The sequence below is a fragment of the Trichomycterus rosablanca genome, chromosome 3, assembly GCF_030014385.1.
Source record: "Trichomycterus rosablanca isolate fTriRos1 chromosome 3, fTriRos1.hap1, whole genome shotgun sequence".
In the NCBI taxonomy this organism is placed as follows: Eukaryota; Metazoa; Chordata; class Actinopteri; order Siluriformes; family Trichomycteridae; genus Trichomycterus; species Trichomycterus rosablanca.
This window is the reverse complement of record NC_085990.1, coordinates 23,917,204-23,934,416: the sequence shown is the minus strand read 5'-3', so window position 1 is coordinate 23,934,416 and position 17,213 is coordinate 23,917,204. Positions and strand designations below refer to the sequence as shown.

The 17,213-nt window shown below is 39.0% G+C and overlaps 1 protein-coding gene across 2 annotated transcripts in view; it reads right to left on the bottom strand.

Moving 5' to 3' along the window:
- LOC134309788 (guanine nucleotide exchange factor VAV3) overlaps nt 1-17,213 on the bottom strand; it is a 142,237-nt gene that overhangs the window by 19,368 nt on the left and 105,656 nt on the right. For both annotated transcript variants that reach the window (XM_062991102.1, XM_062991101.1), the window contains exons 16-19: nt 13,870-13,971; nt 11,583-11,683; nt 6,968-6,990; nt 1,949-1,979 (exon numbers count right to left, since the gene is read on the bottom strand). In XM_062991102.1, the coding sequence (XP_062847172.1) occupies nt 1,949-1,979; nt 6,968-6,990; nt 11,583-11,683; nt 13,870-13,971 (257 nt within the window). The remainder of the gene's footprint in view (nt 1-1,948; nt 1,980-6,967; nt 6,991-11,582; nt 11,684-13,869; nt 13,972-17,213) is intronic.

Sequence of the window (17,213 nt, the reverse complement as noted above, 5' to 3'; positions counted from 1 at the left end):
CTGCCAGTGGACTGTACCCAGAGTGTGTGTGTGTGTGTGTGTGTGTGTGTGTGTGTGTGTGTGTGTGTGTGTGTGTGTTAATAAAAGAGGGTGTACAGAAGTGCACTCATGACCTAATGTGCACAAGACAAACTTTTCACCCTACAAACTACAAAGACTCCTATTAATGTTGCCCTGGGTCCCCACAACAAAGAGACAGATAAACAACAGAGGGAATATATGAATGTGTGTGCGCCTCTTTGAAGAATGACAAAGAGTTTGGACCACTTATGAAGACACAAAGCAGGCAGGCAACAAAGGAAACAAAGAAATCTAGCAAACAGCTTATTAACTCATCATCTTCATGAACAAAAGTATTTAAACCCATTTTTTGAGGTTTTGATTATATTAGCCAAACCTATCTAGTCGTTTCTAATTTCCGACTGTTAGTCCGTAGTCACCTGTACTACCTGATCTGATCAAGCAGAACTGGCTCACCACACACTCCCTGCAACACATGTCCAACACATGGCCGTTTTTTATTCCCTGCCAGTGCTGGGTTCCCACACAGCGGTATTGCATTCAGTGAGCCACACTAAGCTCTGTGTAACTGACCCCCGACTCATGCAGGTGTCTGGACCAGTCGCAGAGACTGCATATTAAAGTGACAGTGGAAAGAGACCCTGTCTGACATTCCCTCCCACAGACACGCCCAATTGTAATTGTGTGGATGCCAACCAATCGGATTTCTAAAAGCAATTCTTAATGACTGGGGTTTGTTCCTCGCCTCTGATTACTGTCTGTAAAGCCAAGCAATGTCTTTCCTCTGTGTATTCCAGTTTTCTATCACTTCTAATAAACAGAAGATATGCAAAATGTAGATTGGTTGCTCCATATTGTGGTAGCCTAGTGGGTAGAGCTTTGGGCTATCAACTGAAAGGTTGAGTGTTTGAATCCCAATGCCATGCAGCCACTGTTGGGCCCTTTAGCAAGGTCCTTAACCCTCTCTGCTCCAGGGGCGCCGTACGATGGCTGACCCTGCTCTCTGACCCCAGCTTCAAAACAAGCTGGGATATGCGAAGAAAGAATTTTGTTGTACTGTACGTCTGTATATGTATAAATGACAAATAAAGCCATTCTATTCTATTTTATATTTAAGTGCGTAGGTAAGTTGCCCTACAATGAAGTGGCACACTGCCCAGGTTGTATTCCTGCTATTTACTTGGTATTTCTGGGTGGCACTGGACCTATCCTGATCATGACCAGGATTTAACTCCTTAAAAAATGAATAAATTATTGATTTATAAATGATAGTTCATCCTGAAGCAGTAACTGACATAAGATGCCAGCTTTTAGTCAGTTAATGAAAATTTTGCTTTGCTAGAGCCACCATAGTTGAGTGTATGAGCTGTTATGAAGTGAAAAAGTCTTGGAGCAACAACAGCTCAGCTACGAAGTCACCAAAACTCACATTATTTGAATGCATACTTTCGAAGGTTAATCTTTCCCTGCAGTCAATATTAGCAGAGCCTAATAGATTTAGTTTTCAGAAGTCTAAAATCACTATGCACAGTTCCAAGTGTCAGCCATGGGTGGTATAAAGCACACCACTATTGGACTGCTTCACCATCTGGTGATACCAACCCTAAAATGTGCTGGAAGTTGTTTCATTTTCTGGATGTTTTTGATTGTTTAGATTAACTGGATTAACTGGTTTAGCATTTGCAAGATTAGAGTTAATCTGTAGCTATATGGAAAAAAAACTCCTGCCAAGTTGTGGGGAGGGCTTAGATCATATTTTTTGTAGATAATTCATGCTTGCTAGCTGCAGTGCCATGCTAACTTGTGTAAATATGTCATTCCTGTGATTATTTTATCAACCTATCTAAAAAAATAAGCAAAGCAAAAATAATATTTTCTGTTTCATGTTTGGCTGTGTGCATATCAGTGTGCAATCGTCACCACTCACCCGAATCTGCATGCCGGCTGTGTGATCGGTCCTGCACAGAAAGTAAACACACTAAATAAATATTGTACAGCAATAACAAAGCTACTCAGTCATGTGTCTTATATAACACTGTCATAAATCTTGGAATTTCATGAAGCAGTGCCAAAAGTTTGAACTACAGTTACAAACCAAAACAATACACAACAGACAGCTGCAGAGTTAAAATACTACATTTATAACGAAATGAACAAACCACTGAATCCTCACAATGATGCAGCAGCATTATATAAAATTTCATGAAGTTCTTTTAAAAAAATGGACTTTTATAAGCAGATACTTGTTGTATAATGTAATTCACCCCTAGTAACATAACATATACACTGATCAGCCATAACATTAAAACCACCTCCTTGTTTCTACACTCACTGTCCATTTTATCAGCTTCACTTCCCATATAGAAGCACTTTGTAGTTCTACAATTACTGACTGTAGTCCATCTGTTTCTCTACACACTTTTTTAGCCTGCTTTCACCCTGTTCTTCAATGGTCGGGACCCCCAGGACCACCACAGAGCAGGTATTATTTAGGTGGTGGATCATTCTCAGCACTGCAGTGACGACATGGTGGTGGTGTGTTAGTGTGTGTTGTGCTGGTATGAATGGATCAGACACAGCAGTGCTGTACCATGTCCACTCGTAGATGAGACGATTGCTCATCTATTGCTGCTGTTTGAGTTGGTTATCTTCTAGACCTTCATTGGTGGTCACAGGACCAGTGTTAATTTTGACAGCAAATTTTGATTTAGTTTTAGTCATAGTCTTTTGACTAAAATGTAATTTAGTTTTAGTCATAATTTAGTCATCTGAATTGTTTTAGTTTAAGTCTAGTTTTAGTCGACTAATTATCATAAGAATGTAGTCGACTAAATCTACAGTCAATTCAATCGACTAAAATACATATTTGTTTGTTTATTAGGATTTTAACGTCATGTTTTTACACATTGGTTACAATTACGACAGGAACAGTAGTTATTCATTACACAAGTTTATATCGAACACAGTCATGGACAAATTTAGTATCTTCAATTCACCTCACTTGCACGTCTTTGGACTGTCGGAGGCACCCGGAAGAAACTCACGCAGACACGGGGAAAACATGCAAACTCCACACAGAAAGGACCCGGACCGCCCCACCTGGGGTTCGAACCCAGGACCTTCTTGCTGTGAGGTGACAGTGTTACCCACTTAGCCACCGTGCCGCCCTAAAATAAATATAAAGGGTGTAAAATGTAAATGCTTTTTTATCACTTCCCTTAAATTATTTAAGTCATTATATACACTTACACAAAATGAAACATTTTTAACCAGTTATGGAATATTATTAATGTTTGAATGTGCAATACACACAAAAACAGATTTAACTTATTTCAAACAACATCTTTATTTACCTGACCTTGCTTATTGAGTATAACAATAACAAAAGATTAATGACCAGTAGGCTTGCTCTGCCTGAAAAATATATGCATTGTTTATAACAAATTGCATATTACATTCTTTATAAAACTGGGTACCGTAAAAGCAGCTGTGACATTATGTTGCCATTATACTGCCAGCAGTGCCAGATGTTTCAGATTTGTTGTGTTTTTACCCTAGATCGCCCCACATGGTTTACACATCGTCTTGTTTTTCACGACGTCAAATGAGAAATGTGTCCATATATCGGCTCTCCTCTTTCTCCCTGTTGACATTGTGGAGTTAACCTAGTTCCATGAGTAAAGAAAGTTCACAGGCTAGTCTGGTCTTCCCGGGTTTAGATCAAACTTGTGCGAGTGTGCTCTTACCGCGGTACAGAGCTACCTCTATCTACAGCTCTGCCGTGGTACTGCAAAAGATTAGTACTGACTGGATGGCTACCCGGCTTGTCCCGCCCCTCCACGTACGATAACGTAGTTCTGATTGGATCTCTTTGTCCCTACCTTCCACCAAACTAAATCAGTTCTGATTGGATGTCGTCCCTGCCAAACATTTTCGTCTAGTTTTTATTCGTTGACGAAAGTGTCGATTCATTTCGTCATAGTTTTTATCTTTTTTGTAGTTTTTATTTAGTCATCGTCTCGTTTTCGTCATGAAAAAAAGGTTCGTTGACAAAAACTATGACGAAAATCATTCGTCAACGAAATTAACACTGCACAGGACGCTGCCCACAGGCGCTGTTGGCTGAATATTTTTGGTTGTTGGACTATTCTCAGTCCAGCAGGGAAAGTGAGGTGTTTAAAAACTCCACCAGCGCTGCTGTGTCTTATCCACTCAGACCAGCACAACACACACTTACACACCACCACCATGTCAGTGTCACTGCAATGCTGAGAATCATATACCACCTAAATGATACCTGCTCTGTGGTGGTCCTGTGGGAGTCCTGACCATTGAAGAAAAGGGTGAAAGCAGGCTACAAAAGCATGCAGAGAAACAGATGGACTACAGTCAGTAATTGTAGAACTACAAAGTGCTTCTATATGGTAAGTGGAGCTGATAAAATGGACAGTGAGTGTAGAAACAAGTAGGTGGTTTTAACGTTATGACTAATTAATATACAGTGTATCACAAAAGTGAGTACACCCCTCACATTTCTGCAAATATTTCATTATATCTTTTCATGGGACAACACTATAGACATGAAACTTGGATATAACTTAGAGTAGTCAGTGTACAGCTTGTATAGCAGTGTAGATTTACTGTCTTCTGAAAATAACTCAACACACAGCCATTAATGTCTAAATAGCTGGCAACATAAGTGAGTACACCCCACAGTGAACATGTCCAAATTGTGCCCAAATGTGTCGTTGTCCCTCTCTGGTGTCATGTGTCAAGGTCCCAGGTGTAAATGGGGAGCAGGGCTGTTAAATTTGGTGTTTTGGGTACAATTCTCTCATACTGGCCACTGGATATTCAACATGGCACCTCATGGCAAAGAACTCTCTGAGGATGTGAGAAATAGAATTGTTGCTCTCCACAAAGATGGCCTGGGCTATAAGAAGATTGCTAACACCCTGAAACTGAGCTACAGCATGGTGGCCAAGGTCATACAGCGGTTTTCCAGGACAGGTTCCACTCGGAACAGGCTTCGCCAGGGTCGACCAAAGAAGTTGAGTCCACGTGTTCGGCGTCATATCCAGAGGTTGGCTTTAAAAAATAGACACATGAGTGCTGCCAGCATTGCTGCAGAGGTTGAAGACGTGGGAGGTCAGCCTGTCAGTGCTCAGACCATACGCCGCACACTGCATCAACTCGGTCTGCATGGTCGTCATCCCAGAAGGAAGCTGACACACAAGAAAGCCCGCAAACAGTTTGCTGAAGACAAGCAGTCCAAGAACATGGATTACTGGAATGCCCTGTGGTCTGACGAGACCAAGATAAACTTGTTTGGCTCAGATGGTGTCCAGCATGTGTGGCGGCGCCCTGGTGAGAAGTACCAAGACAACTGTATCTTGCCTACAGTCAAGCATGGTGGTGGTAGCATCATGGTCTTGGGCTGCATGAGTGTTGCTGGCACTGGGGAGCTGCAGTTCATTGAGAGAAACATGAATTCCAACATGTACTGTGACATTCTGAAACAGAGCATGATCCCCTCCCTTCGAAAACTGGGCCTCATGGCAGTTTTCCAACAGGATAACGACCCCAAACACAACCTCCAAGAGCAACTGCCTTGCTGAGGAAGCTGAAGGTAAAGGTGATGGACTAAACCCAATTGAGCACCTGTGGCGCATCCTCAAGTGGAAGGTGGAGGAGTTCAAGGTGTCTAACATCCACCAGCTCCGTGATGTCATCATGGAGGAGTGGAAGAGGATTCCAGTAGCAACCTGTGCAGCTCTGGTGAATTCCATGCCCAGGAGGGTTAAGGCAGTGCTGGATAATAATGGTGGTCACACAAAATATTGACACTTTGGGCACAATTTGGACATGTTCACTGTGGGGTGTACTCACTTATGTTGCCAGCCATTTAGACATTAATGGCTGTGTGTTGAGTTATTTTCAGAAGACAGTAAATCTACACTGCTATACAAGTTGTACACTGACTACTCTAACTTATATCCAAGTTTTATTTCTATAGTGTTGTCCCATGAAAAGATATAATAAAATATTTGCAGAAATGTGAGGGGTGTACTCACTTTTGTGATACACTGTACATATATAGTTGAACTTTCTGGCTTTACAATTATTGACTAAAGCTCATGTCTTGCTCTGTACATTTTGCCACCCATCATATGACATTTCTTAATCAAAAGGGATGGCCTGAGTACCTTAACTGACCAAATGTTATTTGGGTGGTGAATCGTTCTCAGCACTGTTATGGCACTATCATGGTAATAACATGGCTCTGCCTGTTGTTATGAAATGAGTGTAGCTAATGCAGCAGTATATATATTTTTTATTACTTCAACCACATATATAAATCCAACAGCTTTCTATGATCAAAAAGTGTCCACTGATAAAAGACTACAGCAAGATTAACCTACATTGTGTCCCTAAATGTCCACATACAACCAGTGCTAACAGGGTATGTGTTCCTAATAAAAAGGCCAGTACGTTCAAACAGGATTTAAAAATCTCAGTAACACTGCTGCGCTCATACCAGAACAACACACACTACCTTGACATTACCACATTAGTGTCACTGAGGTGATTAGAATGATCCACCACACAAACATTGTCTGGTCAGTGGGGGTCTTATGGGGGTCCTGCTCAATTGATAAATAAAAAACAACAAGCACAGGTTCCTAACAAGCACATCTTCCTAAAGAAACTAAAACAAAATCAAGCAGACAAATGCATGTAAAATAATCAGTGTAAAAAGCTGAGCATGCAATGCAGCATGAATTATGTATTTTTAAGTAGTTTTGAGTCTGCATATGTGATTTAATTGCATCAATAAAGCTTCATGTGCAGGTTAGGTACTGCAAAAAAATGCAAAGCTGAAAGAAACACAAAATGCAAATGAAAACTCATACACATACATTGAACTTTGTTGAAAGGGCCTTACCTGTGTTCGGAACGATTCTGAATCTGCAAGCATGTTGAAAACAGGCATAGTTAAAACTGAATCTGCAGAACTCTCTCTCTCTCTCTCTTACTCTCTCTCTTTCTTTTTCTCTCTCTCACACACACAAACGTCTCACACTTCAAATAAACACACAGACTTATACAGAGTATATAAATCTATATACTGCATAGCCGATCTGATCAGTGATTGTGAGCTTGTGCTTCAAGTGTTCAGTCTGAATGTGTGTTGTGCTTAGAGGGCTGTAGGCTGACAGCAGGTATGAGGCAGGTATGTAATTTCGGTCACGCCCCTCAAAGCACTATGTTCCAAAGTGTACTGGCAGATCATTGTACACCCAACAGCCAGATAACACATATACACACAGAGAGGCAAAACCAGTTGTTCAGCAAACATCTGTACAGCACGTGAACACATTTAGATCAACTGGAGCAAGAAAATGTTTGTGAACCTGATAAGATGATCTACATTTCAGCATAAACCAAAATGTAAAATCTTCATGTCATTATAATAAACTGTCACAATCTGCCTAAATCAAATATTACACAGTGATTTACTTTTTTAGGGGAGAAATGGTGCAGATGATTGTGCTTTAAAGAAATATGGGTTCTAAGATCTGCACCTACAGTCACAGTATGTAAGAGGTCTGGCATCTTTTCCCAGTGTCCACACTGTTTTTTACGTGTACTCTAGTTGCACAGCACCCTCCAAAAGCACTGGTAGAAACATGTCCCCTACAAGTTTTTGTAAAATTGCGACCTTAAATGTGTGTTTACACACACACACACACACACACACTCACAAGCACTTATCTGATGTGCAATAATGTTGCAGAACTTGTTTGTGTGTTCAGCTAGTCTGGTGCAGGCTGTTCCAGCACTGGTGTGTGCTGTAGTGCTGTAGTAGCTTAAACATTGACTTGTTCTGTCTACACACACACGCCAGCGCACACACATACATTTACCTACATTCATATCATTCTATCCAGCAAATTCACTGTCTACTCACTGCATGAACACACAGCTCTTAGTTGAATACCAGTCATTATTTATCTGACTTATATGGAAAGCAGATTGTGTGATTTGGGATATGTCCACAAAGGACTTAGATGATGATGTTTGTTTGACCTTTTTTGTGAACCTTTCTTGGGCATGTAATTTGGGACAGGCCCACATATAACTGATGAAGTTATCATAGTGTATTTGTGACCTATTTGGTAAGCAGGGCATGTGATTTGGGACATGTCCACACAGTAATGATGTTGATGGTGTTTATGTTATCTATATAGCAAACAGGGTGTGTGATTTTGAGACATTTCCAGAGAGAACTGATAATGATGGTGTTTGTGTGACCTATATAGTGAACAGTGTGTGTGATTTGGGACTTGTCCACAGAGGAATAATGATGATTGGGTCCGATAGTGGTGGAATTTGGTGTATTCGGTGAGAAAGTGCAGCTCTGTCTTTACTGTACTGAGATTGCACTGCTGGCACAGCCTCTCCTCTCGGGGCAGCTAGAACAGTGTGTGTCTGTGCAGTAACTCAGGACCAGATGGATGAGGGGACTAGTGTCTTTGTTCAGCTCTTAATGTTTCAGAGCTTTTTAATTATGAGATTGCGGGTCGCTCTGTTTTAGATGTTTCCAGAAATTGATTGCTCTTTTCTGTATGTTTATAATAAGAGGAAATCGGCCTAATTCTGCACAAATTGTTTGTTGTGTGTCTGTGCACTTTTAGAATGGTTTTGCAGAACTCTGTGTGCAGGGTAATTTAATAGATTTCTGGAATTGGTGGTGTGTTAGTAAACCCCTCACTTCACCGCCATACAGAGCAATTAGTTCAATTACTGATTCAAAGATTCTGAGCATGATTTAAATTGGAATTTCCATGAATGTTTGTTGTTTTATGGCATAGAAGGCCCTGTGAGCTTTATTTCTCAGTTTATTTACTGCTGGGTTAAAGTTTCTTGTTGAACTAATTTTTAATCCGAGGTGAGTATAATCTTTAGTATGCTTAATTTCATGATTTCCTAATTTGAATATGTGTTTGGTTACCTGAGATCTGGGTATTTCTGGAAAATAACAGTTTTAGTCTTTTTAAGATTGACTGTCAGCGCCCAGGTCTAACAGTACTGCTGCAACAGGTCCAGTTTCTGCTGTAGACCCTAAGCAATGGGGGACAGCAGGACCAGATTATCTGCATACAGCAGGAGTTTAATCTCTGAGTTATGTAGAGTAAGACAGAGCACTGTTCTACCCACAATCATTCTCAACTTTAAATCCCCTCCAGAAAGAGCTGCACACTAGCAGCACGCTACACACACACCTGCCACCAGGTGAGGGACAGTGGATAACCATATTACACACACACATAACCATATCACACACACACACACACACACACACACAATACACACACATATCTTTGTTCTTATTATACTGCTTACATTTAGTATTATTACTGTCACTGGTATTTTTTTTAATTGTTGTTACCACTTGCACTGTTTTTCTTACAGTTTTATATGTATGTCTGAAACTTTTTTATATATATTGTATATTTTCTATTGTTATTAATTTCCTTTTATAAAATTTCCCAAATATGTAACTAAGCTTTGGCAGTAAAAATGTCCATATTTTGTCAGGCCAATAAAGTTTGAGTTGAGAACATACATGAGTACAAATTGTGTGAAAAGATAAATGTTTAGAGTCTGTATGTATTGTGTTCAAAGTGTTTACTGAATGTGTACAGTGTCTAAAGGGTGCATAAAGTGTGTAGAGACTGGGTTTAAAGTGTGTACAGTTTGACTGCAGAGTGGGTACGTATTGAGTGTGTATGTAGTGTGCAGAGAGTGTGTAAAGAGGGTGTACGAAGTGTGTACAGAGTTTATAAGGAGTGTACAGAGCGTGTATATATAGAGTGTATAAAGAGTGTTTACATAGTGCGTAAGTCTGTAAAAAGTGCACTGATTGTTTTGAGTATGTAAAGAGTGTGCATGGAGTGTGTACAGAGGTTGTACAAAGTGTGTACAGAGTGTGTAAAGAGTGTTTATAGTGTGTATAAAGTCTGTATAGAGTGTGTAGATATTGTGCATAGTGTGTAAGGACAGTGTGTGAAGTGTATAGAATGTTTACAGAGTGTGTACAGAGTGTGTGAAGAATGTGTTTAGAGTGTCTGAAAGTATTTAGTAAGAGTGTATGGTGTGTGTAAATAGTGGGAACAGATTATCCACATATTGTTTACTCTTGTGGAAGGAGTTTGTATCAATTGTATGGATAGTGTACAGTGGCTACTAAATGCAGTACAGAGTGTGTATGGAATGTATTGAGTGTCTACATATATGTACTTAGTGTGTATGGAGTGTTCAAAATGTTTACAGAGTATATGCAGTGTTTTGTCTACAGAGCTTGTCTACAGTGTGTATAGAGTGTGAACAGTGTGTATGAAACATGTATAGAGTGTGTACAGAGTGTGCACTAAGTGTCAACGGAGCATGTACAAAGTGTGTATGAATTTTTTACAGAGAGTGTACTTAGTATGGAAAGAGTTTGTACAGTCTGTAAATAGTGTATGTATTATAAACAGACAGTGTACCGAGTGTATATGGAGTGTGTACAAAGTGTGTATAAAGTGTGTACAGAGTATGGATAAAGTGTGTTTGGAGAGTGTATTAAGTGTGTACAAGGTGTGTACCAAGAATAAAAATATACAAAGTGTATGGTGTGTGTTCAGAGTGTTTACAGAGTATGTGTTGAGTGTGTACAGAGTATGAATAAAGTATGTTTGGAGAGTGTATTAAGTGTGTACAAGGTGTGTACCTGGAATGGAGTATAAACAAAGTGTATGGTGTGTGTTCAGAGTGTGTACAAAGTTTTTACAGAGTGTATATGAAGTGTGTAGAATGACTACAGAGTGTGTACAAAATATGTATTAAGTATGTATAGATTGTTTGTACTGTGTACAGTGTTTGTATGGGGTGTGTATATAGTGCATAAAGAGTGTGTCAAGAGGGTGCATTGAGTTTGTACAGAGTTTGTATGAAGTGTTTACAGAGCGTCTACAGAATGTGTATGAAGTGTTTACAGAGCGTCTACAGAATGTGTATGAAGTGTTTACAGAATGTGAATTAAGTATGTACAGAGTGTGCACAGTGTTTGTATGGGGTGTTTATGATTGTTTTTGGTGTTTACAGAGAATGCCCTTATTTATCATGCCAATAAAGCTACCTTTGAATTGAACTGAGTGTATTTAATGTGAAAGAAAAAGTTTGTATAGACTGTAGATAATGTATGTAGTGTTTATATGGGATGTGTATGTAGTATGTACAAGGTGTGTACATAGAGTGTATAGAGTGTGTATGGAGTATGTACAGTGTGTAAATTGTGTGTTTAAAGTGAGTACAGGGTATCTACAGAGTGGATTTGGAGTGTGTACAGAGCGTGTATTAAGTGTGTACAGATTGTGTATAATGTGTACAAAGTATGTACAAAGTGTGTTCGAAGTGTGTAGAGTATGCACGAGTGGTATGTATGGTGTGCATACAGAGTGCGTACAGTGTGTATAGAGTATGTAGAGAGTGTGCATGGTGAATTTGGGACTCACTTGTGCCGCTGCCTTTGCCACACAAAGGAACTCTACCTAAACATTCCTTATGAGCTCCAGCTCCACAGTTGGAACACTTGTATCCCTGATTAAAGATCCCTCTGATAGAGACACACAGACACAGAGAGGAAGAGAGTTAACTTTCCTGCACAAACCCATGTCAATTACCCCACTCTTAATACCCCCATGTGTATTACTAAATGTCTATTATCCTACGTTTACTAATCCACATCTCTTACCCTACATCCAATACTTTACATTTATAACTAAACAGTCAAGTCACTAGTGTAACAGCCACAAGCTTATCTACCTTCCCCTTCTTCAGACACTAAGTATAGCTGTTGAGTGTTTCTATTTTTTGTTTTTAATGCGCCAAAGCTCATGCCACAGCCAGATCTGCAACAACCGTGATGAAGAAAAGGGGTTATTTATATCCTTCTTTTGTTTCTAGCTCCCAATTACTCCTACAACTTCAAAACTGGATCGCTATTGAGAGGAAATACTGCACTACTTACCACAAGGAAACAAAGCTGAGACAGTCAAACCTGTTTTATTGCCTCCAGAATAGACATTAGGCATTGCTCATAATCTTTTATATAAGAAAATTAATTAATGAACATTTATTTTTAGCAATTTCCCCTTGTATGTAAAGTTTTTCATAATATAGATAAATAGTATTTGTGTTTGTATTTTTAGGCTTCTGGCTTTTTGGGATTTGACTATTCTTTTGTTCTGTGACTAAATGATTGGAACACATAAACACAACAAAGCCTAACATTAAAAAATCTATTAAAAAAACAGTACTTAAAGTAAATAAAAGTGTTGTGACAAGAGATCCAGCCCTAGAAGATCCAGCCCTTTAGTTCCATTCATTGCTGCTAAATGTGGTGCAACTAGTAACTGAATTAAGAGTTAGAAATTTCTGACAAAGAGTTAAAGGATGTTGAATATCCCTGTTTCATATATAAAGTGGATTCAGAATGTATTCAGTAGTAAGTATTCAGACCCATTCAACTTTTCGTCTATAAGGACCCACAGTTTACACTGAATTGTCAAGACAAAAACCCACTCATGAAGACCACATGAAGGTATAGATCAGGGCAAGGAAAATTAAACAATATCTAAGGCTTTGAGTGTTCTAAGGACCACAGTGGCTTTAATAATTTTAAAAAGGAAATAGTTCGGCCCAGCTTTGAGTCTTCCTAAAGTTTGAGTTCAAACCAAATTGGGCATCTGGACAAGAAGGGCCATGATCAGTGAGTTAAGGAAGAACTCACCGATCACTCTAAAAGAGCTCCTGAAATCCTGTGCAGAGAGAGTAGAAAAATAATCTCTACAGCAAGTGTAGCAGGTGTAAAAATGGCAATCAGTTCATTTAAAATCAAATCAACAACACAAACTGATCAAAAAGTCAAGGGGTCTGAATACTTTCTAAATCAGGCAATATACAGACACAACCTGACACATATTCATACATTAACTCTCATTCATTCACATTTCTGGGTGTGTTATTGAAGGCCGGGGGGGGGGGGTTGTTGTTAACCAGAAATCAGGTAATACCTAGTTCACACTACACAATTTTTGCCCAGATATTTGCTCGCCGACTGGTCGCCGCTAGATGTGGCAGCTCGGGAGCAACTCGGCGTGAGTGTGGTGAGGAATATAATAAAGTTTCTATCAGAAGACATCGGCACACACACAAGCTTCACAATATTTGTGAACTTATTGTTCCAAACAATCCAAACCATAATACCAACACTGCATTACAAAAAAATATTTATTAACCTCCAACTCGCTACAGAACAAAATAATCCCATCTGGTCACGTTGCCAAATCCACTTGGATTCATTATTATTTTTCTCTTTGATTTTACGCTGCACATCGGAGCACAAACAACTTTGATCGCTCGTTATTTACTGACGTGCATTTTTAGACGTGGTATCATTAAACCCCTCGTCACTTCTCGTGTTTGTTTTTTGTGACAAAACGTAGTTTGGGAGACCAGAGAAGCTCGCCTGCAAAAGACTTGAAAGACTCCCGATTACAGGAGATCCAGTTGTGTAGTGTGAACTGTACAGCGACCTAACAACTTGGAAAGTCGTGTAGTGTGAACTTGGCATAAGGCTCAAACCCAGATCCACAGGACACATATTGCTTTGTGGCACCCACTTTGAAAGCTGTTCTGTATAGCCTGGTCTTGTATTGTTGGAAATTACTGGTCAGAGTGTGTTTAAGAGAGCATTAAAATGACTTATGACATACTTTGTTGAACTCTGACTATGCTTACCTCAGCAGCATCTTGCAGAAGCTGCAGGTAGTGATCCTCTCAAACGTGTGCATATGGAACTCATGCATGTTGCTGGTACCATTCTCCGGCCGAATATTCGAGCTAAAAAAAGGGGGGAAATTGGATAAATGGGTGGATGATGGATAAAAAACACTCTTTTTTTCTGATTTTTGTAAACCTAAAAAGATGACATACAACATATGACATTAAATTAATTAAAAATACACTATACACATAGTATGTGGACACTGAATACAAATACAAATACAAATACAGACACAGGAGCATTGAGTTCCCCTCTTCTTTGCAGGTATAGCAGATTTTGAACTGTGGTTGTGGGATTTTTTTTGGACATTTAATCAAATAGCATTTGTGCTGTCAGTCAGTGTTGTAGAGCCAGAAGGGCTAAATGTATTTGATATTCCATTTCCAAACAAAAGTGTTTGATGTGGTTAAGGTCAGAGAGCTCCTGAAGGAGCACCTCCATACCATACACTTCAAACTATGTCTTAAAAATAAATATATATATATATAAAAATCACTTTGTGCTGGACACAGTCATGCAGGACCAGTAATGGTGCCTTTGTCAAATTAGTGCCCATCTTTGCATGCAGGGTGGAACACCCTGGAGATTTAATGTCAGTTAACATTTACTTATATTTAAATATATCCTCCGCCAAACACTAAACTTACTAATTATATTAATTAATGTCCTTGTTAATGTGTTCTTATTTCCAAAATATTTTCTTGGTATGCGTTAAAAGCATCAGGGCTTGCCCAGTCTATTATGATTTACAAGTGAAGCCCCCCCACCAATTGATTGAAACAGACCAAGACCAATAGACCGACACCAATCAGTGACCACAGCTTCTCTCCTTTTTTAAAGTTAAAACCAGAAGGCAGGTGGTAGCATAGGGGTTAAGAAACTGAACTAGTGATCAAAAGGTTCCAGGTTCAGGTCCCACCACTTTTGGATCCCTGAGCAACTCTCTTAACCCTCAATTGCTTTCACTGTATTTGGTCACAATTGTCAGTGGTTTTGGATAAAAGCATCTGCTACATGTCATAAAGGTAAGTAATCACACCAGTCTGTCCTTTCAAGTACTATAGTGCGACTTAGCTGTCAAAAAATACAATGATTAACTATAAATATTTAGCGTGCACTTTTACTTTGCAATTTGTCAGTGGTTTAGAAAAATGTGTCTCGCCACCCCATACATAAGCAAATGACGGATAATTACACAAAACGTGTTTTTAAAGTTGTTCTTTTTGAGCTCTAACAGATGTTCCATTTAGAAAGGTTTGAAAATTAGTGGTGGCTGGTTTTGCATGTAATTCTTCCCTCTACCCAAAACTAATTCATTTATTCCTTTATTTATTACTTCATTCATTTCTTACTTTCATTATTAACAGTCGTCCTACACCTTCCCCTTTCAGCCTCATTTTCAACATTACCTCTGTATGATCCTGAATGAAATTACACTCACCAAACACCTAATTAATATAAGCTACACATACACTACAATTGCAATTTGTGCATAAACAATTACCGACTGTAGCCCATCTGCTACACTGTACACATTCCTGTTGTCACATAATCTTGTCAGTAAGATTCCTATGGGATCCCTTTCAGTTGAAGTTGATAAATGTGGTGACAAAGTGTACAGAGCAACAGAAGGGCTAGAGTCAGTAATTGTATACCCACACAGTTTATCTACAGTGGTGTTAAAAAAAATAGCAGTCCAACACCATTAACTTGATAAATCAATGTTTTTAGTAGAAGTGATATTTCTACATAGCAAAAAATTTACTTGAAAGTGTAGTAGAGTAATGAAAACAAAACAAACCCAACAAGTAGGACATGCATGCCACTCATTCTGAGTAATCAAAGCATTGATTGAAAGGGGGTTGTTCAAAATAATAGCAGTGAGGAGTTCAATTGGTGAAGTCATTCATTGTGCACAAGAACGGGTGTCAATTTTGGCCCTTATTTAATGTAGGAGGGTGGCAAATGTTGCACAGGTTGATCATAGCGCATTTCCTTCTGAAATATTGGGTAAAATGGGTTGTTCCAGACATTGTTCTGATGAACAGCGTACTTTGATTAAAAAGTTGATTGTAGAAGGGAAAAACATACAGAGAAGTGCAGCAAATTATTGGCTGCTCAGCTAAAATGATCTCAAATGCCTTGAAGTGACAACCAAAACCTGAAAGACGCAGAAGGAAGCGTGAAACTACTGTTCGATTGGATCAAAGAATAGCCAGAATTCTTAGCCAAAAGGTTCAGCCAATGATCACCTCCAGAAAGATCAAGGAACATCTGAAGTTACCAGTGAGTACAGAAGATGATTAAGTGAAGCCAATTTACCAGCAAGAACTCCTTGCAAAGTCCCGTTGTTAAGAAAAAGACATGTCCTGAATGGGTTCAAATTTGCCAAGGAACACATTGACTGGTCCAAAGAGAAATGGCTCAACATTTGTGAACTGATGAAAGCAAAATTGTTCTTTTTGGGTCTAGTGGCCGTAGACAGTATGTCAGACGACCCTTGAGCACTGAATTCAAGCCAAAGTACACTGTGAAGACAGTAAAGCATGGTGGTACAAAATTATGATATGGGGATGTTTTTCATACCATGGTGTTACGCCTATTAATCGCATACGAGGGATCATGGATCAGTTTAAATATATCAAAATATTTGAGGAGATCATGTTGCCCTATGTCGAAGAAGAAATTTCCTTAAAATGGGTGTTTCAACATGACAATGACCAAAAACATCTTGGTTACAGACAAACAAGATTGAGGTAGATAGAGTGGCCAGCCCAATCCCCTGACTTCAATCTCATCGAGAACTTGTGTTCTGACATCTGAAGCGCGTTTTTTTGAGGCAAAACCCAAAAATGCAGAAGAACTGTGGAATGTAGTCTAATCATCCTGGACTGGAATACCTGTTCAGAGGTGCCAGAAGTTGGTCGACTCCATGCAACACAGATCTCAGAAACAATTGTTATGCCACTAAATATTAGTTCAGTAATTTAAATTAAAGTGAAACCTCAAATATTGTTTTCAGTTTATACATAAAATTTTTGAGTTTTTAAAGAAAAATGCTGGCACTGCTATTTTTTTGAACAGTCTACTATTCATTTTTCTTAACTTTCTGTAAAGGATTGACACAAACTGGCTAAATTTTGTTAATGTTTTGATTTAGAATTGAAAGTGTAGTATTTTCAGTGCATTGGCATTTATGGAAATAAAAGTTATTATAATGATTTTGAGCTTTATTCACTTTTTTAAAATCACTGCTATTTTTTTGAACACCACCAATGAATTTACATACAAGATACAA